This window comes from Haliotis cracherodii, unplaced genomic scaffold (genome assembly GCF_022045235.1).
Source record: "Haliotis cracherodii isolate W230 unplaced genomic scaffold, xgHalCrac1.p SCAF_8, whole genome shotgun sequence".
NCBI classification, from domain to species: domain Eukaryota; kingdom Metazoa; phylum Mollusca; class Gastropoda; order Lepetellida; family Haliotidae; genus Haliotis; species Haliotis cracherodii.
Window position 1 is genome coordinate 20,891,090 of NW_027266341.1, and position 26,309 is coordinate 20,917,398.

Below are 26,309 nucleotides of genomic sequence, written 5' to 3' on the forward strand. Positions count from 1 at the left end.
AGCTGGAGTGTGGCGTTAAACATCAAACAAACAGATGGACAAATATCACTTTTTCATTCACTCTAGATTCTTCATTGTTCTTGTATGTTTCCTTAATTCTCTCAGTTCATCTTCCAAGAAGAAATGACCTGTGATAACAGACGAGCAGAACCAAGACTCGTCGTAACAAGTTTTGTATATCTTGTACATATATACACACAAAGTATTTTATTTTTGTGTACAGACATTTCCTCTTGAGACAAGTATACCTAATTTTCTATCATCAATTGTGCCTTCATGTTTACATAGATGAAGAAAACACAGTATTAGCGAGACCGTCACAGTAGTGTGAATCTCACGACAGCAGATCAAACAGTCATTTGTCAATATAGCCATTGACTTAGATTAATTGTTACATAGTGTCACGACTTGGCTAGGTTGGTACTGCAATACTTAGTATTGGAGGAATTTGTTGTCACATGTTTCACGTCACTTTGTTTTGAGAATGGCCTGTTTGTCCGTGCACTATTTCTGATTGAGATTTGGTTGTTTCAGAATGACAAAAATTTGAGGTGTCACAATATGCTTCGAGATGCATCTGTGAATCGTGACAACCCTTACAAATAAACTGTGAAGGATATTGGATTGCAAGATACAAATGTACTTTGACCTGAAAGAGGCCAGCTGACTTGTTCTAAGCTTTCCTGTGTTGAGCTGTGAAAGTGCTGACGCGGCATTAAACAATACTGTGCTATTCTACATGGTTGTTGATATATGCAGTCCAGGTTGTTGTGGAGTTCAGGGTAGAGAGTTGGCCTGGATTCCATGAGATGTGTGCAAAGTCTGGATTAAATATTTAAGAAATGGCAATGAATGTCGAATGATGCTATAGGTGGACATTCAAATATTATCAGTAATTAATCTTAGTTGCAAGCTCATGTCAGACCATGCTTTTGAATTGGTTGGGTTTTTTAACTACAGCTGACAATGTGTTTTCAAGATAAATATAGAGAAAGTTTGTTAAATTGTGTACATAGCAAGTTTAAGAAACATCAGAAAAGGAATTTGTAGATTCAGTGGTAGTCTTTTATGTATTGAAAATGTTTTAAAAAAATAATTAAGTGATACACCAAGCAACATTGATGACAATATTAGCAATTTCGATATGTTATACAGACACATATCTATTAATATGTGATATTCTGTTTATTCAGAAGTTAATGCCCATTGGCATAAAACTCTCATTTCCAAGAAAACATGTAAATATGAGACAAATTATTGGTACATCAACATGCAAGTCAAGGTAAAACTTGCAACCTTTGCTTCAGGAGGAGGCTAAGGTAATGGCAGCATTTTAGACGAATTTATTACCATGTGCCAATCTGTAATCATCTTATTAGACATTGTTATGGGTACAAGTGGACAAAGTGGATTGAAATTTCAAGAAAGTTTTCTCCTAAACACAATCTGTTTATATGACTATAATTTGTCTTGGTTACAGTAAATGCACCAGTTTTATTTGCAAGAATTCATCAAATTCATGGAACTCAATGAATTACTCTCTGCATTTGTTGTGTGTTGGATTCATACTTTCATTTTCATGATATTACATATTATAGAAACATCCCATTTGGATCATTGAAGAGTGACAGAGTGGACTAAATGCCTATCTGGTTGAACCATATGTAGTTGTGTTGTAATAACGTGAATGGATCATCTGTGGTTTTAGTGGGACATATACATTTGTGGGTTGACTGGCATGCGTTGTCAGTAACATTTAGCCATAGAGTTCACTGTATGTACATTGGGGAAGTAGATGGTGCTCTCACTTATCACAAAAAGAGTCTGGTTCCATTCCCATAATCATGATTTGATGTGGTTCAGGATAACTGCCCAAATTTAGTAGTAGAATTGCTGAAAACCGAAACATGATGGCCTTGTTCTTATAATGCTGTAAACAAGCCATTGTTGGCATGGAGTCAAGATTCATAAACATTGTAGGCTTTGACTTTATTAGTTCGATCCAGCTAAAGCATTTTACTATTTTACAAGATGCTGTTTTGAGTGGTATGTGATTGCAATGATCATTAAAAAATAGCCAGTAAAGCATTCTTATACACGGTTGACCAAGTGTGCTTTGGCAACACAATTTGCTGTGCTGTGTTGTGTCCCTTAGAGATGACAGGATCTGCTTAAGATTTGAATCCCAGATTCAGCCAGATAACGTTCCTTACTTTGTCAGCTCCATTCCTATGCTGGATGTGGTTAATACCAGCAGCTTAGTGAGCATCACTTCATCCCTTTTTCCAATATAAAGCTGTATGTTCATTGTTACTGAAATATGTTTCAACTCAACGCCCAAACTCACTCAGTAGATAGCCAATGGCTAGCCAGGCGGAGATGCTAGCATCAGTATTGTGGACAGCCAGTTATTGTGTAACACTGGTCAGTACGTATGTAATACCTTGTGTCACAAGCTCCCATCTATGCTATATGAACACCACTTCTTGCCATGGTCTGCCCCTCAGGGAGATGCCACACCTCAACATGTCTCCATCCTTAAACACAGGTTTGTTATATTTTGTCAAAGGATGCTTTGATGAATGCAAAACAGGGAAGTTTTTTCTAGCTTAGAACACATTTGTGAGTAGACCTAAGATGGGTATCCGTTTTGAAGTGTTTTGTCGATCCCTGAAAAAAAGTATTTTTTCTGTTTCTGCAATATTAGATTGACATTTACTTTTTCAGTAATAGCTGGTTATATCTCTGAAACCTCAATCATAAATTACTGTTATGATTGTTATGTTTGTCCATGTCATTGATTATGGTCAATTTGTCCATTTCTGGAACAAGGTTGATATGCGTTTAATTGTTAAACATTGAATTGGTCGTAATGTGAATAATACTTCTGGTGTACATGAGACATTGAGGAAATGTAAAGCAGTAGGTGGTGTATCATTCAAGTATGCCTACCTCTTTCTGTATAAAAGTGGTCGGGTAGCCTAGTGGTCGTCACGCCGAAGACCCGGGTTCGATTCCCGACATGGGTACAATGTGTGAAGCCCATTTGTGGTGCCCCCCCATGATATTGCTGGAATATGGCTAAAAGCGGCGTAAAACCATACTCACTCACTCTTTCTGTATAAAAGGATCTAATGACGCTGCCTTACAGTAGTATGATGTAAAGCTATTGGTGCACATGGTGTCAATGGTATACTTCATTTCCGATAGGGGTGGTGAGGTAGCTTTGTGGTTCAGGCTTTTGTTCATCCAACAAAGACAGGGTCAGTTCCCCATTTGGATGTGTATGTGACATGTTACAGAGCTAGCTTACAGCTTGTGATTTATTTTCTTTTGGTGTTCTTGAACGATCCTTTAAGGTTTATTCCTCTTTTGACATGACCCCAGAAACTGGTTGGGGCATAGGTCGCCCACTTGTTTAGGCTCTGCAATTCCCTCAATCTCCTTAAAATCGGATCTTAAAACTCACTACCACTTAACAAAGATCTGAGGATGACATTTGAACCAACCAATCTTTTGGCATGGAAGAATTCTAGTTTTTTGCTTGGAATCCCAGATTTTGATGCTTGGTTTGTCAGAACCAAACCTGTTAGGGTTTCTCCAAAGTCGTAAGCTTCCAAGACATGTCAGTTTGGGATTCCCTCCTTAATAGAGCTGACATGCTGTAAAATATCTAAATACTGTTCAAAGTTTCAGTAAACCCAATTCTGTTAATCACTCATTCTAAGACTGGTCTTTCACAGGGTCACTTTCTCTTATCATGATGTATCTACATCTATTTAGGTTTAGGTGAAATCTCTAACTTTATGGAAAGGATTCATTCAAGGGTGACTGTTTTATCATTTCATTGACAGTTATGAATTTTTACGTCTTTATCAAGTTATCTTTTCATTGACATTATTATATCTTCATACAGAATACCTCATGAACATTTCATATGTATGTTTAGTTAATTCTCTTGAAGAAATATCATTTTTTACTTTGATAAGTGTATCCTATGTGTTATTTTATCGTCAGGATGGGAAGTATCCGCAGTGCTATGATCACTGTCAAACTAGTAACACTTATCACTGAACAATGTGCCATATAATGTTTTGATGAGACAGAAAGAGGGGGATGTTATACAGTTTTTAGAAATGTTAGAGCTGAATAAATAAATTGAATAGAAATATGAATTTTTGACTTAAAAAACACATATAAGACAGGAAATTTTATTTCTTGATTAATTGTTTACATAATTCAAGTGAAACACTGCCAATTGTTCTTGAAATATTAAATAATTTGAACTGTACGAAGTTCCCTCCTATTTCTGCTACTGCATTACAATTTACAGACTGTTTCCATTTGGTTTTTCAAGTTGCATTTTCAGTCAGTTTTCAATACATATTTCTGTTTTAACCTTGTCTAGGTGCAGTGAAAACCTGAAACTTACATTAGAACTTGGTGAATGTGTGTGAATTATATGAATGCTCATCAGTTGGTTTGTAAGACTTTGTGAAGTCGTTGCGGATATTTTTGTTGACCTACTTTGACATGGGTATGTGTCCAGTACTTAAGACACAGTGAACAAGCAATATTAAGAAGGCGAAATATACACCTGGAAAATAATTAAGCACTATTTATTTCCATATAAATAGACGTGTGATGTGAACCTGTATTTGCAACCATGTGGAGAGACGGTATTCTTGTACCAGCTTTTCTTCAGGAAGCAGTGGTATGTTAGATAATTATTAAAGTTATCAATGTCATGTGTACTTATTTCCAAAATAACTACGATCCAAAATTTTGGGATATATGAGGATGTATATGTTTAATTTTTCTAGGTGTATATTTGATATGTCATTCATCTCAGGAACCATTGAAGGGAATGTAATGACATTATTTACACTCTGTTAATTCCAAGAAGAATATATCAATATTATTACATGTCAGTTACCAATTGAAAAAAGGCATTGGTTACTTGTGAACAAAAAATGTGTTTTAGATTTTGATAATATTGTGACAGTAATAGGAAGTCTTCAGTTACAAGATACCCTATTTGGTTCCTTGAGCTTCAGTGCCAATGATGGCAGGAGTAATGCAGCTCGGCTGTTCGAGAGTGTTGAACCCTCACATGTGAGGGGTGCCTGTACTGTCTGTCAGCTGTCCAAGTAATGTCATTTGTACATTGCTTCAGAAACACCTATACTACTCAATGTGTTCATACATTTTATGAATTGTAATTAAACTTTGTACAGAAGTTGATTTGTCTGTTTTCTGTTAAGATATGCATGAAGTTATGAAAGTTCCGGGGTTAGACCCTTACCAGTGTTTGTTGGATAAAAGTCAAGAAGCTGCACCACTTTGGACTTCCCTCACCAATTAAGACCAGACTTTATAATACTTGGTATGTAATCTGTCAACTCAAAAAATTCAAATGTAAAACAAATATTGCTGACGAAAGGTGACTTCGAACAACTATATTTTGCCGATTTATTTTTACAAACATGAGTTTGCATGTGTGAACTAGTTTGGTCTATTCTCAACAATGTTTTGCCCAACATTTTAGTGTTTTCAAACTTAATTTTGACTTGTGAATGGTGGTCAAACATATTGGTCGCTTACATCCAATCTGTGCAGATACCACATGATGCCACAAAATGGCATCAACATTTAAGAGAATAGGAAGAGGCGACTTAAGTAGCAACACATATTTGTCGCATGTAAACAAGTTGTCAAACCATTTGAAGTTTGCCTGCTCTTGAAGCCGCCTTCAGAGAAAATTTAATCTTTCCTCCAACACAAAGCAGCTGATACTACATAAACAGGCTGACACAACAGGAATCCGAAGTTCTGATTAAAATAAGGAAATAAAAAAAATATCTTTCTTTAACTGTCAAACTTCTCATATAAAATACATAAATAGACTTTGTCATTTGAATCAGAACTTCAGATTTCTGTGTTGAAACTCCATACAAACCATTGTCAAATGACATTCAATGTTGAAATATGAATATAGTTTTATTTCATTACACAGTACACAGCCTTTTCTAAGTATACTGAATTTTCAGAATACTGATAGACACTAAATTACATTTCAGCTGAGAAAATTGAATAAGTGCTCAAAACCTCAGATTTGATTGCACTGAAACAATCTTATTTTCTTTGAGATAGATCAGTTTATGGACAGTTTCAAAGTTATTAAGGTAAGCTAATATGCAGCATCAGAATATAACACCACTTTGGGTGGGAAATTCATTGATGTGTTTATACATGTGATGTATTCCTCATGTGCATTTCCGTGTATCGAAGAACAGCACCAGTATCCTGCAAGGAAATGATGGGTACAGTGAGGGAGTGAATAACATGAAGCACTGCAGTCAGAAATATTCCAGCTACATGTATATCATGGCATCCTTGAAATAGTGTGACCAGACCATTTTGTGACAAAGAATCAATTCACACCATAACCTGCTGTCGGCCAAGCTGCCAGGCCTGACCACCTGGTCCTCTAAGCTGACAAGCATGGGATATGGAAACAACTGTTTACCTATTTCTTAAATCGCCCACCTTTCCCCAGGGACATTAAGCCCTGCAGCTGACCTGGCAATTTGTGTTGTCCAGAGACACCTGGCCCTGGTCTAAAACTGACAAGCTCACCTGTTCTCAAGGCTTTCTGCCCTGTTTGCAGTTGAACTAGAAACATGCTCACCTGTAATGGTTGCTACCCTGCCTGCAGTTGATATAGCAACAAGCTCACCTGTTCTCAAAAGTGTTGCACTGACCTGCTTGCTTGTTGCAACAAGCTCACCTGTCCTTGAGGGTGCTGCCCTGACCTGCCTGCAGTTGACCTAGCAACAAGCTCACCCGTTCTCAAAAGTGTTGCACTGACCTGCTTGCTTGTTGCAACAAGCTCACCTGTCCTTGATGGTGCTGCCCTGACCTGCCTGCAGTTGACCTAGCAACAAGCTCACCCGTTCTCAAAAGTGTTGCACTGACCTGCTTGCTTGTTGCAACAAGCTCACCTGTCCTTGAGGGTGCTGCCCTGACCTGCCTGCAGTTGACCTAGCAACAAGCTCACCCGTTCTCAAAAGTGTTGCACTGACCTGCTTGCTTGTTGCAACAAGCTCACCTGTCCTCGAGGGTGCTGCCCTGACCTGTTTGCAGTTGACCTTGCAACATAGATGTAACTCCTTGCTCTCAAGGACACTGCCCTGAACTCCAGTTCACCCAGCATTATAGCTCACCTGTCCTCGGGTATCCTGATCTGATCTGAAATAAACTTGGCGATATCTGTGGCCAGCTGTGGTTTCTGGTCCTGACTGGCCCGGTTACTGTTGTGGTGGAGGTCAATGTTCATCATTGGGGCAGTGGATCCAGCTCGCATCATCTGGGCCTCTAGGTGGAGCTCCAGGGTCACATTCTAAACAAACAGTGGATCATGTCAAGAAGGTTCTGAGATCACAGACCGCCTCCATGGTCTCGTGGTATAGCGTCTGCCCGGAGAGAGGAAGGCCGGGGGTTCGATCCCGGTCGCGTTATACCAAAACACGTTAAAAGTTGATAAGTGTTACCCTGCTTGGAGCTCGGCATTAAGGGGCTAAAACAAGGAATGGTCGGCTCGGAGTCGGTATACTGTGTCTGGGTGGGGTATTCATGTTAAACTGCGGCATGGTATCTCAGTGTGCTATCACTATAAATCGACATCAGTCCGGACTAGTACAAGCAGACACACACACACACCCACACACATTGCTCCAGCATACACATACGTCACTCTAGTATATGGTAAATATCTATCACACATTAAACACTGACCATGCACCGTTGTGTGACAATGAATAAATGGCACACATAGTTCAACAACAGACTATAAGTGAAGTAAAACTGCTTGCGGTGTCCCCTTACACCACACTTGTATTTGATACGGGTTTTACAGTTGTGTTTTGCACCCAAGAAGATCAGGGTAAAAGTGGGTCTTCATCAACCCATGGTTGTCCTATGAGGCGACTAGCGGGAAAAGGGGGTTATGCTTGCTGACTTGGTTGATGCATGTCATCGTATCCCAATTGCGTGGATTGATGTTCATGATATCAACCCAGGATTGTCTGGTCCAGATTCTATCATTGACAGACCGCCGTCATATAGCTGGAATATTGCTGAGTGTGGCTTAAAACAAACATGGCTGTGTTTCGGCGACTTTTTTCAGTCTGACGTTTTGATAACGTCTGTCAATTGTTTGGTCAAATTTCATGGTGTGAATCTTCTTTTTGACCGGCAGTTTACGTTGACAACATAAATGTTGTTTCTCATCACCGATCCATAATGTTTAGAAAATCAGCATGAGAAACATTAACTATATTTATGTCTCCTGTGATCATCCAGTTATGTGACGAGTGAAAAAAATAAAATTTAAGAAAAAAATCCCTGTGGTTCATGAAAACCGCCGCTGCAGTCATGAAGTGGTTGCACGTCACGAACATAGCCCTGGCTGAGTTACTGTTCTATTACGTACTTGTGTGTGATTAGCATGTATCTCATTTGTTTCACACACATGCATTGTCAGGCTCAGATTATCGGGTGTAAACGAACTGTACACAAATCACCAAACCATTACCAGCCCCTGATAAGATGGGCCACCATGCCACTATCTTACACAGCCTTGGAAAGCCAAGCAGGCAGACAGTCGTAGTACCGTATTCACCGTAAAAACGAACAAACTTTGTCCAAACGTCGAGGAAACTGAACCTTTTTTTATAAATGCTCCTGGGAAATGATATAACATTTCTACACTGCTGTGTTTTCTGCAAAGACATCTGTAACATACACATCAAAATAAGGACTGTTGTTTAGGGGTAGTGGTTAAAGTGTTCTCTCGTCACGCTGAAGGCCCGAGTTCAATTCCCCGAATGGGTACAATGTGTGAAGCCCATTTCTGGTGTTCCTCGCTTGAATATTGCTTAAGCGGCGTAAAATCCAACTCACTCACCCACTATAGTGTCCGAGAGCTTTGGACGTTGATCATGCTTTTAGCCACTAGTTTACCTGACCCATATTCGCTGTGTACAAGCCGCCGTGACATATACTGCCGGGCAAAAGAAAGTACACACTTGACAATTGGATTGAACCAAACAACTACAAACGTTACTAATCTGAAAACAGTCGCCTGTAGTGTGATACTCATTGATATGATGCATGTAATATCGCCTGATACCCGAATCAAACACATCACCATCGAATAACCATTTCTTGTTTTAGCATCTTTAGCCAACATCAGGCGTGGGTGTATACTTTCTTTTGTCTGGTAGTTTAGTTGACGTTTTGTAAAACAACAAACTCTGTGGGTTTATAAGCAGGCATACGGTACCGGTCACCGGTCGTTATGGGAGCCGTGATATGTTATAATCCCTCTGTACGACATGAACTTGATATACGTCCCACTACCAAGAATGACATATTGATAAACTCGGCGCTCGACACAGCAGAATAACACAGTTACTGACTTGACCAATGTATAGAATGTTGTCGACGGTACTGACGGATAAACTACCAGTTCAACAGCAGCGAATAGTGATATAGTCGCAGGGATTATTATGTAGTCGACCTGAATGAACACGAAGGACATTGTATACGAGAGTGGGATATCCACTGTATTGCAGTCTTTGAGTGGGATCTTGCTATAGAGGGAATTTCAACCGAGTTTCTTTTGATATTAAATATATCAACACGAGTTTATAAATGGCTTAGCTATTTTGGTTTATAACAAAGCTTCTGTTTATCATCCTAAATTATTCTTCCAACTTCTGCACCTTGTAACCAGTGTCTTGAGTGTAAAAGGTGCTAACTAGCGTCAGTGGCAGAGGGATTTAATAGTCACGGATTTCATTCATTGTCATATGAGGATTGAGATGCCAATATCAAAGGTTAAGTAGGGACTACTTTCAGTATTTAAAGGATATATCCCGTTTTTTTTAATTACCCATTATTTCTTAATACTTTTGAGCTCACACTCCGGCGCAGTGGTGACTCAGCATACTATGCTGGCTGGCTGCCGGCCGCATGGAACTCTGGGTAGGAGAGTGTTTTGAGCTCCCCTTTAGAAATATGCAATGATCACCACCGATGTCCAAGGCAACCACAATTTGTCGAATGACGTCAACAATCTTTAGCTATGACGTCGTTTCTAGTATGACGTCATTCCGACCTCACTTCACAATAAGATTCGAATGACGTCAACAATGCCGTCCTGATGACGGAAACAATACACTGTTGTCTCGCGACGTGACGTTTGTTTGTTTATTGTCTATTCCAGCTGTATGACGGCGGTCTGTAAAGCATCAACCAAGTCAGCAAGCAAGACCACCCGATCCCGTTAGTCGGGTGGTCTTGCTTGCTGACTTGGTTGATGCTTGACATCGTATCCCAATTGACGTTATATGACCCAAGGGCACAAATGATTTTAATGAATCCCGATACGTTTGCGCTCGTAGGTAATAAATACAGAATACTACACTCATTTTCGTTAGATACCATTTTTTTTATGGCATCTGACCAAGCGAAAGCCTATATATTCAGGCACTGGTATTTAATTTACGACAGCTTGCAGCTGAGCAAACGACTACCCTCGTCGGAGTAAGACTGCTGAATTGGCGGAACCACCACTCATCTTTCTTTGGCAATTAATACTCAAGTTTTATTGATATTAAACTAACAATTTGCAGGTTTCACAAAGAACACAACATATACAGTTGCCATTACACCTTTAGTTATGATCGAGTGGTTGTCTGTTACAGATATAATGTTTTCACAAGGCAATACATTTTCATATCTCTTAGTTATATAGGGCGGTGGGGTAGCATGGTGGTTAACCGAAGACCCGGGTTCGATTCCCGACATGGGTACGATGTGTGAAGCCCATCTTTGATGTTCCCGTAAAACCATACTCACTCACTCTTAGTTCGAACCAGTTTTTCCAGTGTTCGAAACCAGTTCTAATTGTCTATACTTCATTGGTTCACTGGTGTGTCACAGGATCAAATGACTAATATGTCTCTTTGTGGACACAGTATTATCACTTGATCATAACTAAAGGTGTTATATGTACATGCTGTATATTTCTCTGCAAAATGTTGGTTTAATATCAATAAAACTTGTATGTTTATACATACTTCAAGACAAAACTTCTTCATTCATATTCAAAACAAAATGTACTGTATACAAGTGTTAAAGGCACAGTCTCCTTGTCGCCCAATGTTATATTGACGGTACCTGATGGAACTGTTGGTGAACAGCGGGTATTGGCCACAGTGATTAACTCAGATCCCATAACACAGTTAACCTTGTGTGAACCGCTGAGCGTGTTTACCACGTGCAGCTAAATGTTCAGTGAAGCCTGCCGTGATCTACTCACCGATGAACGACTTAACTTAGATCTACATTGATCAACCTTGATTGAATATGCTTATGGTAGTTATAACCCATGTCCGAATACTGTTCGTTCTGGACCATCTATTGCCGTGCTTGTGGGATTCAGCACAGCCGTAAACGTGCAAGATCGGTATCACTACAGTCTTTCCTCTTGCACCACCCTTACTCGTGAATTAGGGGCGGTCGGGTAGCCTAGTGGTTAAAGCGTTCGCCGCCGTGATATTGCTGGAATATTGCTAAAAGCGGCGTAAAACCATACTCACTCACTACTCGTGAAATAAGTAAAGTACTGTTCAAAGCGCCGTTCTTGACCACCTTTGACCAACTATTAATGTTGATTGACTATTAACGAGTAATGACATTGCTTCGCTATTGATGAGAAAGAACTCCGTTTATGGAAAAGCACTTTACAAAATTGCGAAACGGTTTAGATAAGCACTCAACATGGCTTACATTTGCATTACCTATTTTAGTATATAATACTGTGCTTACCCAGCATTGGTCTTCATTAACAAAGGTTGAAAGGGGGAAATGTGTTGCAATTGGCTTTGCAGAGTTGCGTCGCTTTGGGCTTGCCAGGATTCGATGATCAAACCCGCCGTTATATACACCCTTGGTTATAACCGTCACGTCAAATCCTGACACTTAATATGATATTACTGAAAAAAATATTTTCGGGCGTACACCCCACTCACACACAGTTTAGGTCAGTTTCTGCTATGGCTTACCTTGGTCTCAATACTGAAGGTTTTGCTCAAATATTCCGTTAACTTGCTGAGGAACTCCTTTTGAATGGACTTGGTATGGACGTTTGTTCTCATTACCATGGCAACGGCCGACATATTGCTTGTTGAACGCTGGTTTGCGGTTCCGGGAGGGAAGGGAATAGTTAACTGGATGATTCACACACCGGGCGCCAGATCACGCCGTTGACCTCCGTAACAACGATGCAAACAGAAAGAATGTCGTCAGCGTCAACCACGAAATATGTCGCAGTGATTGATTGATATTGATATATTTAACAACTATAATGTCGTGGTCGTGTTTGATTAGTACATAGAAGTCTGTCACCTTAAAATAAATCCGAACGTAAATATTGCATTGAGACCAAGCTGATTCGCTCCTTCAGAAATGAGCTTATAATCTCATTTGTATTGAACAGATCCGAGCCTCATTGGAATTTTCGTTGCGTGAGTAGCTAAAGAACCTGAAGGAGTTTATAGAGTCATTTCGTCTTATCAGAAATTAGCAATGTTAAAGGAATTGCTGTGCTTTTAGTTATTCACTAAATACACTTATTCCACAATCTTGAAAGATCACCCCAACCGCTGATTATTGATCTGTTAAATCCGAAAATCTCCCACCATGAAGTAACGGTACTTGTCTTGTATACAGGTAGTATCCCATTCAACGGTACACCACTACCAGGCTGTTCTACTTCACCGGTGTTCTGACACGGAGGGGCATAAACCGCCTGGGTCTTTAGATGTGTCACGTGACAAGAAAGCCTGCACGGACGCCTCGTGTCATGTAGATCAGATAGGTAAACTTGGAGTAGCCAGGAACGCTGCTACCTGAGACGGGCCTTGCACCTGTTCATTACAGGGTGCATGTGGGGAGCGTCTCAATATTTTGAAATCAATTTTGCCAGTTTGTTAACGTCACTGTAGGGTTTAATTTAAAATATGACAATCAATGACTACTTGCTCATTTACAGGATATGTTGTTGCTATATGGTTGCTAAATTGTTTTAAGCCGCAGTCAGCAATATTTCAGCTATACACGGCGGCTTGGAAATACTAGAGTGAGTGAGTCGGGTTTATCGCAGTTTTGAAAAGTATTCCAGTTGTGTCATGGCGTTTCCCCTTAAAGTGGGAGGAAAGCCCGAAGTGATGCAGGTCTCTAACGTTTACCACGGACCACTCACTCACCCAGCCACTCACCCACTTACTCATCCACCCAGTCACTTACTCACTCAGTCACACAAACCAACCAACCAAACAACGACGGGTATGGTGCTGAAAAACTCAGAAACATAACCGGGATTCGAACTTACAATCATAGGTTTCTGGCGTGCCCAGGTGACTCTGCACTGCGTATTGCTGCGCCTTAGACGACTGGGCCACCCGTGCCGCCTGCACATATTCGAATATGGATTAGTTCACTTCACCAGTGGTTTCATGGGAATTCCCACGAGGTAGTTGTGTTCTTTGAAGAAGTTCAAAATACATACTGCTGCTCGTTGTTTCTTTCTGAATGTAAAGCATTATTCACCCGTTTGTGAAGCATTACTCACCCTCCCGTGAAGCATAATTCACCCGTTTGTGAAGCATTACACACCCGTTTGTGGAGCATTATTCACCTGCAGTGAAGCATTATTCACCGGCCCTTGTAGCATTGTATATCCGTTTGTGAAGCATTATTCACCCGCCCTTGTAGCATTGTATATCCGTTTGCGAAGCATTATTCACCCGCCCTTGTAGCCTTGTATATCCGTTTGTAAAGCATTATTCACCCGCCCTTGTAGCCTTGTATATCCGTTTGCGAAGCATTATTCACCCGCCCTTGTAGCATTGTATATCCGTTTGCGAAGCATTATTCACCCGCCCTTGTAGCACTGTATATCCGTTTGCGAAGCATTATTCACCCGCCCTTGTAGCATTGTATATCCGTTTGCGAAGCATTATTCACCCGCCCTTGTAGCCTTGTATATCCGTTTGCGAAGCATTATTCACCCGCCCTTGTAGCATTGTATATCCGTTTGCGAAGCATTATTCACCCGCCCTTGTAGCCTTGTATATCCGTTTGTGAAGCATTATTCACCCGCCCTTGTAGCCTTGTATATCCGTTTGTGAAGCATTATTCACCCGCCCTTGTAGCATTTAATATCCGTTTGTGAAAGAAATTATTCTCCCGCCAGTGAAGCATTAATCTTTCGTTCGTGAAGCATTATTCGCCCTCTCGTGAAACATTAATCATTCGTTTGTGAAACATTATTCAACCGCCAGTGAAACATTACTCACTCGTTCTTGCAGCAATATTCACCCGCATTATTTTCCCGTTCATGAAGCATTATTTGCCCATTCGTGAAACACCATCCACCCGCCAGTGAAACAATATTTGCCCGTCCGTGAAGAATTCTGAACCCAATCGTGAAGCATCATTCACCCGCCCATGTAGCATTATTTACCCGTTCGTGAATCACGATTCATCCGTCCGTGAAGCATTATTCACCCGCCCTTGTAACATTGTGTATCCTTTCCTGAAGCATCATTCACCCGCCCGTGTAGCATTATTCACCTGTTCATGAATCTGTACCGTGTATTTCTCTCACATGTCCAACGTTTACATCAAACAATTATTATTTTATCGTAAAGCACATTCACCGATAATTCGATAATATACCGCCGAGAGGGACCCTCGACTTTTAAAAAAATAACCCTTCACACTCACAAAATATTTATTTCAATTCAAGAAGCGTCCCCGATCCCCCGTCGAGCGTAGCTATGCACGAACTATGACTTTTTTGATTAATCAATATCTAGTATGCCTCCCCACCTGGATCTAACCGACACCATTGTCTTTGAAGAGTTGGTCGCACAAAGCAAATCAAAGGCCAGTGCTTCAGTGAGTTTGGTTTTAGTATTGCAGCTATTTCATGGCGTGTCAGCTTGATTGTGGGAATTGTTATGTTCTTTGATGCACTGATAACATGTTTTTTAATCCATAAATTGTTCTGGTCGCTTACATTTGAACTCACTCATGATCTACCAACTTCTGGGACAGTGGGGTAGCCTTGTGGTTTAAGCATTCGCTCGTCACGCCGCAGACCCGGGTTCGATTCCCCACATGGGTACAATGTGTGAAGCCCATTTCTGGTTTTCCCCGCCGTGACATTGCTAAAAGCGGCATAAAACCATACTTACTCTACCAACTTCTAAACGTCAGTCAAAGGCATCTTACCATCGCGGTCAACAATATGAGTGAGTGAGTGAGTGGGTTGGTGAACTTAGTTTAAACCCGACAGTGGTTTGCTTACGGTCCATAGCACCAGGTGCCAGAAACCTATGATCTAATCCTGCAGTTGGATTGATTTGGGAGGTCTTCAGGAAGTAATCTCTTATGAATCAGCGTGAATCTGAGATTCGAACCTCCGATTTTGTGATTTTGGCACGGTTAAGGGTTAGAGACGCAGCATGCATAGCGAATAGCAGGGCCTTAGACGGCAGGGCCACCAGTGATTTATACGCTTGTATTTGATAAGATAAGATCGTTTCCATCATTACATTCTCGAAATCAAATAACAGAAAAATATACGAGAGTGGAAGTTATTTAATATTAAATAAATACGGTTGCTGAATTTCTGTTCGGTTTGCAAGCTGAAATATTGCTTGAGGTGATTGACACTACCTTGTATAATGAACTGACCTTGTATAAGTTCAACCTGTTTATTAATATATCATGAAAATGAAAAGTTGACTACAATTACAATGCAAAGAAAAGCAAAATCTAAACATTTGGATAAAAGTTGGCTGTTCAGAAATCGGAGAATCAGCTGGGATCACAAAGGCAACAGAAATGTAGAAAATAGCTTGAGACGTGATGTTACGTGGAATAAACAGGAGAATCCGTTTCCCCTTCTCAAAGTTATAAAAATATATAATAAATCAGTGTTCGGAGTAGATCAGGTCCTATTTCAGATTGCAAGCATAGCGCTTCGACTGTCGCCAATCATACTTATAGTGACAAAGGTCAGGACTCCTCGATGCCTTGCAACAAAGAAGCGAAACAAAAGTTTTATTTTATCATACCTCTATTTATCGGCCACATATTCTAGCTAATCTGTTTAAATATGTCGAGCTCCAGAAACTAATAGCATTCGATACATTAACAAAGCATGGCATCAATCCATCAGTAAAAATCGTTTGGATGAGTGAATGTGTGAGTGGAGTTTTCTTAACGTCGGTTTCAACAGTATTTCAGTTATATCACGGCGTATCAGCTTGACGCGGGATGAAAACCCAAAGTTATATAGTTCCCAAATGTTTACCAATATGAGGAACAGAGACTCCTTGTGAAGATTCTGCCACGACCAAGGGACGTACTTCCAGCTAGATATGTTACATAGTATTTGTTTGTTGAACGCCGTACTCAGCAGCAATATTCCAGCTATATGAGGGCGGTCTGTAAATTATCGAGTCTGGACCTAACAATCCAGTGATTGACATCATGGGATACGATGACATGCATCAAACCAAGTCAGCGAGCCTGACCACCCGATCCCGTTAGTCGCCTCTTACGACAAACATAGTCGCCTTTCACGGCAAGCATGGGTTTCTGAAGACTTATTCTACCCCGGATCTTCACGGGTCTGTTCCATAGCTCTTCACGCCGAAGGCCCGGTTTGAATCCCCACATGGGTACAATGTGTGAAGCCCATTTCTGGTGTCCCCCGCAGTGATATTGCTGGAATATTGCTAAAAGTGCCGTAAAAAATACTCAATCAATCAAACATCGTGAATACCGGTGCAGACAGCACGCGTGAATCTCATAAATGTAGGACATGCTAAACTTCACCTAATGACTAAAAACTGGATAATTACTGAGTTTAAACTATAGAGTTGAATGATTTTACAGACGCCTCATCATGTACCCAAAACAATGTTGAACTTGTTGTTTCTTAGCTTGCGGGGGCAGTCTGGTAGCCTAGTGGTTAAAGCGTTCGCTCGTCACGCCGAAGACCCGGGTTCGATTCCCGACATGGGTACAATGTGAGAAGCCCATTTCTGGTGTCCCCCGCCTTGATATTGCTGGAATATTGCTGGAATATTGCTAAAAGCGGCGTAAAAGCATACTCAGTCAGTCAGTCTTAGCTTGCGGGAAATTCTTGTAGATATCGTCAGTTTGTACACTTACTTACTTACTTATATTGGAGATTTTACGTGCGCTTCCGGCTGTAAGCGTATGTCGCACACGGTGTTTGTACACAGTTGGGGCATGATACACTTATTTATGGCATGTCGTTATTATCAACGGCACTGTGCCAACATCATGCAAGTATCATCCGGCAACCATATCAATATAGAAACAAACCCACATCACACATTGGTTGTTGCACCTTCCACTGTTGTGTGAATGTGTCCGATTGGTTTTCGTGAGTCGTGAAAACGGAAGAGCATTGTGGAGGAGATGGTGAATGGTATGGAAGAAACTTGCAGAATCCGACACGGGCTGTGAAGATCGTGTTGATGTGGACCACCTGTTGTCTACAAACGTCACGAGGTGAACTCACCGCCGAGGATAATAGAATTCATCTGAAATCCAGAGTTCAAATTATATCAATACATGACATAAAATAAATTAATGTTTCTCGGGCACATTTATCTCAAAGAGCAAGAAGGATATATTTACATTTGTGTTGATAAATGAAGTGATGCTGAAGGAACACTCTTTACATTTTCCCCACCAAGAATGCCAACAAACACAATTGCGTGGATCGATGCTCATGATGTCAATGACTCGATTATTTACAGACCGCCGTCATAGAGCTGGAATATTGCTGAGTTCGGCGTTAAACATCAAACCAACCAACTATGGCCAATGTTAGATCTGGTTAATCGTTTTTCATTAATGTATAACCCTCGACCTACTACCCTCACCCCTGGTTATTCGTGGCCAAGTATGTTCCCCGTAGTCTTCAACTATCAGAGTTGCCCGTCTCCTATATAAATGTGTTATGTTCATATCTTACTGGTTTCAACTCCTCTTCTTGACCTTTTTATACAATCACGTAGGTATCTTAATGAATTGTTAATTACTTTTATTAGTTGTTATTTACTGTACTTTTATGCCTATAATACGACCCCCGTTCTGGCGAAGAGTGTGTCCCCACACTCTCAGATGGTGCCAATTCTTGTTATAATATCTGGTAAACATTCCCTCTTATTTCTATGACTTATTGATTTAACTTCCCTTTAATTATCTCAATACGTATTACACTTTCATGCCTATAATACTATGGCCAATGTGAGAGAAGCCTTAAAGTGAGGTGAAGTGAAATGGGGTTTAAAGTCGTGTCCAAGATTATTACACTTATGTATCGACTTGCAAGCACGTGTGTCCTGACTCCATTATTTACAGACCGCCGTCATAGAGCTGGAATATTGCTGAGTTGGGCGTTAAACATCAAACCAACCAACTTTGGCCAATGTGAGAGAAGCCTTAAAGTGAGGTGAAGTGAAATGGGGTTTAAAGTCGTGACCAAGATTATTACACTTATGTAGCGACGTGCAAGCACGTGTGTCCTAACTCGATTATTTACAGACCGCCGTCATAGAGCTGGAATATTGCTGAGTTTGGCGTTAAACAATAAACAAACACACAAAACTTGTTAAGGGAGACACTCACATGGACGATGTAGACATAACACACGGACATGAGGATTATCACTGTCGGGTAGAAGAAATACAGCGCCGTGCTCACATAGTCCTGAAAACATAATTGACATTTCATCAGCCACTGAGCCCGCGGTAAGGGATCATATACCTCTAATATATTAACATCTTCCAAATCCATCCAGACCCTAACCAAAAAGTATCATCGCACAACCTTAATTTTCTGACTGAAATCATGAAATGAGGTTCAACTTCTTCTGTATGATGTGCGCTGCCGTAAATGTTCTATTTCCGTCTCTTCTCTGGAAGCTGAGGTTTATTGACACCTAACATTAATGTAACTTATTGGTGTGATATATTAATCATTCCTGTACAAAAGTGAGTGAGTGAGTGAGTGAATTGTGTATTACCACACTTTCAATAATATTTCAGTTATATGTCAGAAATCCAAAGTGATTCTGGTCTTACTATACGGGTGAAACCCACGAGCACGGGTATGGTGCCGACAAACCAAGAATCACAATCAAGGCGAATCTGGAATCGAACCTACGATCAGGGAACCTACGAAAAGGGACGCAAGTCTTCGTAGCGATACGCGTCACTTCTGACGACTGATCACCCCTGGTCTCAAGTACAAGAATTGTTTGAAAGTCAAACGGGTTATTACCCAGATTTTGTCCATGGCAATGGCGATGACAAGGTACTGGAACATCTGTTGGGTGAAGAACCGCCACATCCAGAGGAAGAGCCAGGTGGCCGAGGAGTGGAGAAGAGTCGTCTGCACCGTCTGTTCAAATTTAAAATGGGTACTTTATTTTCAGAGTATTTATTGAATGATCATCACAAGAGCTGTTGTAGCTCGTGTTCCAATGTTACCGGTACATATCAGGCCAAAACGACATTTCTTTGATTCTCGGCATTTGGTGCCTTTTTTTTCTAAAATATATTAAAAGGATGTCGTAATTATTTCTTAACAGACACGAGGAAACCACCTTACACGGAATGACATTAGAGTTGTCTACCTTTGCACAAGAGACACAAATTTTTACCATGAAAACCGTACCGAGAGAGAAAGAGAGAGAGAGAGAGAGAGAGAGCGTGTGTGTGTGTCTGACTGTTTTAAATGCTTCTATATTAAAGGACCTTGTGTGAGAGAGTGCGTATGTGCGTGTGTGCGTGCGTGAGTGAGTGCGTGCGTGCGTGCGTGCGTGCGCGCGTGCGTGCGTGCATGAACTGCCCATATACCAAAGGACCTTGTGTCCATACCTTACTGACAAATGCCTTTTATCGGATAACGTTGCGTAGTGACCAGTAATAATAACAACAGTAAATTACAGAGCCTCATAGTCCCAATAAGGCTTAAATCAGGCTGTAATACTGCAAACGGAATCTACAAATCATAACCCACATAAGGCGTAATCTTCATAATCTTAAACATTTCAGAAGATAAAATAACAGAAAAGTTAAATGAACCATAATGTACAAATGACGTTTCCGATTTTGTTCAATTAATGTATGAAAAAATGACACTTGGGGATACAAAGGCCCGGTGGTATGCGACGCCAGAACGTATTGTCCTTAGCCCCGTTCCTCAAAGCGATCTTAGCGCTAAGATGATCGTAAGCCTATGTTTAAGTATGGGACTTACGATCACCTTAGCGCTAAGATCGCTTTGAGGAACGGGTCCCTGTGTTGCAGCTGCATGTCAGATTTCGATGACAGGGTTCCAGATCCTTGGGCTCGAAGCAGAAAACATTTTTCGTGAGTTTCACCACTGTGGATGTCACTCAGCAATCATCTTCCCGAAGCAAGGGAGTTATCTGACTTTAAAAGTCCAGTTTCCACCCTTGCCGAACCAGGCTGGAATTCATGGGCTCGTTCGTAGCGCCACCGAAGGCTATTACGAGTTAAGTCCCTTCTATGCCTCTCCTATGGACCAATCAGATTCCACCTCTCGTGTCACTTGCGTTTGCTTCAAACAAAACGGTGGCGCCCAGTCAAGATGGTTTGATGGACAATCAAGATCTATTTTGTGAGAAAACGGGTCTTACATCGCGAAATGCATCAAATTACGTGATCACCTTGATTAAAAACTTGAAAAGATTTGGAAAATATCTGTTGACAAAGAGTTACCGGTGCACATGCTGTGCAAATCCTGCAATCGACCGAAATCTGCATGACAGTTTACGAACCGGATTTCGATTTCGGTGCGCGATTTTGATTGGACTATGCATAGAATCGTTAGTCCAGCCAAAATCTAACTCCATAATACCAGCCTAGGTCGGCAAGGGTGTAAACTGGACTTTTATAGTCAGTTAACTCTCTTGCCTCGGGAAGATGCTTAGCAGTACTCCAGCTACATCACCGCGGTCTAAAAATAATCAAGTCTGGACCAGCCAATCCAGTAACTGACATGAGCGTCGAGTTTTGGATACGATGACATGCATCAACCAAGTCAGCGACCCGTGAAGATCCGGGTAGAATAGATCTTCAGCAACCCACGCCTGCCGTAGAAGGCGACTGACTATGCTTGTCGTAAGAGGCGACTGATGGGATCTGGTGTTCAGGCTCGCTGACTTGGTTGATGCATGTTATCGTATCCCAACTGCGTGGATCGATGCTCATAATACCAATCGCTGGATTGTCTTGTCCAGACTCGATTATTTACAGACCGCCGTCATATAGCTGGAATATTGCTGAGTGTGGCGTTAAATAACAAAGAAACAAATAAACAATACCACAATTCAACCTTACCGTCAGCTGTGGATCTGGGAATGGCTTCTCCAGGAATCGCTCAAGGTGCATAATGAAATAGGCGAGGAATCCATGGGACAGTACAACCAATAATACATATAAGAAAATGTTGAAAACAATCACACAGTTTCTAGGGGCCTGTACATATAAACCATTTCCAATAGACACATCGTTTGTCCGACGGCTGCCGTAATGTCTTACAACATACACAGCAACGCCCACGCACAGGACGACACCCCCAACCATGTCGCAAACGCTGTTGAGAGTTGTTCCATATAAACCGTGAAAGGAGCTGAATATTGGACGATCAGCCTGGCTGCGATACACGACACCAGCAAAACTGACCAGCCATGTTCGGAGTTCGAACAAAAACGCTCCCATTCGTCGATGACGTAAGTTGTCTGACGACACCATCTTCCCTACGACGATGCTGACGACGGCGTGAGTGGCGCTGATGATGTTGGGGGAGATGAAAGAAAACATGATGCTGAAGTTGGTCATGTAGTTGAATACTTCCGTTGATGGCCTGATAATGTAATGGTTTGTCTGGTCCAAAACTAGCAGCCTTATCGTCAGCGGGTGGAAGGGCGAGAAGACACTAGGATCATCAATGGCTGCTTCTTTGACTAAACTGGTATTGTGGAGTGTCTGATATAAAATTATATCCATTATAATGTAATACACAGCGATCACAGAACACACAAACAGAATCACAGCATTCTCTTCGCGGAAGTTATGGAAGCAAGGCGCCATTTCAAACCCTGTCTTTGATACGATAAATCTCCGCTAAATAACACTTGTCTATTAATTAGGCATACACAATTCAATTACAGCTCGGGTAGTTGAAGTTCAAGGTCAGGGTCACTTGAGCATGCAACAGTGTTGTTGTTTGTTTATGTTTTCATGATGATACTGTCATTTGCATGAATACATCCACATAATACTTCCCACACGACTGATAATACTAAAATGGCAAGTAAAACCACGAAGTTGTTGATATTTGGTACGTGACTTCCTTAGCTTCCATGGCTGTTCTTGCTTGTTCTCGAAAAAAACAACTGGAAAAGAACAAAATATATGAAATACGTTAGGAACATTACGAGATAACTATACACATGTAATGTCTCAATAAAAGGGATATCCCTTGGGGTTTACAAGGTATAATTGGCCCCAGTAACCTATACTTGTCTTACGAGGTGAATTAATGAGTGAGTGAGTGAGTATGGTTTTACCCCGCTTTTAGCAATATTCCAGCAATATCACGGCGGGGGACACCAGAAATGGGCTTCACACATTGTACCCATGTCGGGAATCGAACCCGGGTCTTCGGCGTGACGAGCGAACGCTTTCACCACTAGGCTACCCGACCGCCCTAGGTGAATAGGGCGGTTAGGCTCGACGACTTGCTTTATTGCGTAACTTCGTACCCCGACGTCGTTGGACGTTGCACTCAATAGCAATCATTGGTTTACATGGTCCAGGCTCGATTATATACAGGTTGCCGTCAAATATCTGGAATATTGCTGGTTGTGGCGTTAAACAACAATCAAAAGAAATAAATGAAAGAGTGATACATTTGGTTAACTGGCAGTATATACAGAGGTTATCACGCGTGTGTGTTTAGGGATGGTAAATATCCTGTTTTAGGAATAAATATTGTATTTAGCGAGCCTAAGAAAGGAACCTTAAAAAAATATGTTCTTGGTTTTGATGTTCCATGAACGCGAAACACTCCGCGCGAATACAACAACTTATGTCCCATCATTCGTTGGGTTCCGGCCTATATTCTAGTGACGAGTGACCGCGGAAACCAGTGGAGTCCCAGCAAAGACAGAAGGCGACACCCATGGGAGGTAACTCCAGTATACTTGGGTGACTAAGGATGATTAATTGCTCGGGTACTGAAATAACACCTCGAGTAATGTTACACACGAGCTGAAAGTTGTTTTAGTTTACTTTTTGATTCCAAAGTCTAACTGCACTATCTGAAGACAGATATACTCACTTCAGTAGCGAACGCTCTCAACAAATCACTCCATGATCTGTCAATGCCTCCTCTCGCCGGACATCTCGTAAACTATGTCTATATTTAGATTGACGGGCGTTTTGCGACAGCCGCACAGCCCTTTTGTAAACATGGGTATTTGAACATTTACAATCTAAATTGAGTTACAACGTTTTCATATGCGTTATTTATAAGGGGGCCCTCGTCAGAAAAAAAGCGTTGTACACTGTTCTAGAATACCGTATTTCTTTGTTTGATAGGCATTACTTAGAAGTTGACGGATGACAAGATAGACACAATTTTATGGATAACAACTTCTTTTATACTGTGAAAAGCGACGTTTCTTCTTTTATTTCGAGCAAGCCGACACATGATGCTTCTTGTGTGTGTGTGTGTGTGTGTGTGTGTGTGTGTGTGTGTGTGTGTGTTGTGTGTGTGTGTGTGTGTGAAGTAAACTTGTATATACCGCAAGCCATCGACTCCATGTTATCACTTCATACCGAGAACAGTATGCACGATCCTTTGCATATAGGAATATGCAATGAACATTTTCAACGTTACATGTATCTCCTACGAAGGCGCAGTATGCCCGTTGTTACAAACAAGAAATGGTTATTCGATGTTGATGTTGATACGGGTATCACAGTTGTGATATGGACCTTGACTTTGCAGTGTTTCGACCACTGTTTTCAGCCTAGAATGTTTTGATAAAGTTGTAATATTTTGGTCAAATCCAATTGTCATATATCATTTTTGCATATTGTCCACATAGTGTATGCATTTGGTTAAATGTAGACCAAGCCATAAGTTTACAAATACATGTTTATGTCAAAGTAAATAATCACTGCCCATCGTAGTCGTTGGACTGGGACGAGTCCAAATTTACTACCCGGGTACCCATCCACCCTATTACCCGACCTCTACCCGGGTACCCGCTGTAGGTCTCAGGAGATGTCTCAAAATGTCCGATTGGGAGCAAAACGCATTTCGATACTTGTATTAAACAATCTGGTTATTCATACACTGAAGTTGAATTAAGTTATATCTTTATTCACCCACATAAAAAAATCAGAAGGGTGCACAGTCAGAAGGAAATGCGAACATTAGTGACTTGTAGTGTAACCATAGGGTTCTAGATATTTTTTGTCATTAAACAATATATCACGTGACTAACCACGGGTCCGGGTATTCCTGTGGGTACCGGGGTCCTACTCAGTACCCACCCGACCCGGGTACCCGAGTTACCCGTCCCAGCCCTAGTTGTCATCAACATCATAGGTCTTCATAACCCATGCTTGCCGTAAAAGGCGACTATGCTTGGCGACTGACGGGATCGGGTGGTCAAGCTCTCTGACTTGGTTGATGCATGTCATCGATCCCAATTGCATGGATCGATGCTCATGACATTAATCACTGGATTGTCTGGTCCAGACTCGATTATTTACAGACCGCCGTCATATAGCTGAAATATTGCTGAGTGCGGCTTTAAACAACAAACCAACCAGATTCTTGACACATTGTATTTATGTGAGCGCATTGCCTGCAATGTCTTTACGTCCTTATAATGTGGCTAAACCATGCTTCTGGCAAGTTTCCAGTATCAAATACACTCTGCACAATAAACTCGCAAAAGTGATATTAGATATACACTATATTTTATATATCATATAAATCAACAGGTGGTAATCGATTATTCAAAAGTGACACACATCATTCTCATTGACTCAGGTTTCATAGGGCACACGTCACGCCGAAGACCCGGGTTCGATTCCTGACATGGGTACAATGTGTGAAGCCCATTTCTGGTGTCCCCCGCCGTGATATTGCTGGAATATTGCTAAAAGCGGCGTAAAACCATAGTCACTCACTCACTCACTCATAGGGCACACATGGAGATTTTTTAAGGTTATGGTCGTGTTCAATATTTTGTATGGCCACCATTAGAGTCCAAAACTGACCGGCATCGTCGTCCCATAGAAGCAGTCAGATCACTAATTGTGGCCTGGACAATGTTCCCCCACTCAGCCTGCAGTGCTTGTGCCAACTGTCGGAGATTCTGTGGTTGTTGCTGAGGTGCTCGCAGTCGTTGACCCATACCTCCCATAAATGTTCGATTGAGTTTAAATCTGGAGGTCCATGGCGAGACGTTGTAATTCCTGAAAAAAGGCTGTTGTCAGTCTTGCCGTGTGAAATCGGGCGTTGTCTTGTTGGAAAATAACGTTCACTTGTTGCATAATGGGAAAGACGTGTGGTCGAAGAATATCATCTGTATATCGTTGTGCAGTTAAATTCCCTAGAACTTGAGCTATCAGTGTAGGAGATTTCCGCCCACATCATCACACTACCACCGTCATATCTGTCCACTTACTGTCAGCATATGTTCGTTCCCTGCGACGCCTGTTGACAACCTTGCCTCCATCGCAGCTATGACCTTGACCTCATTGTTGTCGCAGATGACGAGCCGGTCGAGCCGGCAGGCCTGTCTGTCTAGGAGTCACACAATACCACATGCTTTCCCATAAACTTCGATAGTAACGTTATGTTTGTTTTTAAGTTCCTAGTAATTAATTACATGTACATGTATGCATAGTATGCACTGCCTGCCCTTAAAACTACAATAAAAACAAGATTTTGAAACACGAGTTCCTTTGCCGGGCACAGGAAGCTAAACAGGCTAGCCCCAGCCTCGCCCCAAAAAATTATGTGAGCCCTGATTTGAAAATTGTATGAAGAGTCATGACAAATACACG

The 26,309-nt window shown here is 41.3% G+C and overlaps 3 protein-coding genes across 3 annotated transcripts in view; 1 reads left to right on the forward strand and 2 right to left on the reverse strand.

The window, feature by feature from the left end:
• LOC139449844 (THO complex subunit 2-like) overlaps positions 1-5,239 on the forward strand; it is a 63,055-nt gene extending 57,816 nt beyond the window's left edge. The window contains exon 40 of the mRNA XM_071231400.1: positions 106-5,239. Coding sequence (XP_071087501.1) covers positions 106-127 — 22 coding nt within the window. The 3' untranslated portion in view covers positions 128-5,239. The remainder of the gene's footprint in view (positions 1-105) is intronic.
• Positions 5,240-6,266: 1,027 nt separating this feature from the next.
• On the reverse strand, positions 6,267-12,248 carry LOC139449368 (uncharacterized). The gene is made up of 3 exons (XM_071230709.1): positions 12,135-12,248; positions 7,227-7,402; positions 6,267-6,306 (listed from the first exon to the last, which is right to left on the reverse strand). Exons 1-3 carry the CDS (start codon positions 12,246-12,248, stop codon positions 6,267-6,269), a joined length of 330 nt encoding a protein of 109 aa, XP_071086810.1.
• Positions 12,249-17,573: 5,325 nt separating this feature from the next.
• Positions 17,574-22,307, reverse strand: LOC139450701 (ceramide phosphoethanolamine synthase-like). The gene is made up of 4 exons (XM_071232506.1): positions 21,555-22,307; positions 19,468-19,587; positions 18,814-18,894; positions 17,574-17,720 (listed from the first exon to the last, which is right to left on the reverse strand). The coding sequence occupies exons 1-4, from the start codon at positions 22,305-22,307 to the stop codon at positions 17,682-17,684; spliced, it is 993 nt and encodes a 330-aa protein (XP_071088607.1). The 3' UTR covers positions 17,574-17,681.
• Between the last annotated feature and the right edge of the window lie 4,002 nt (positions 22,308-26,309).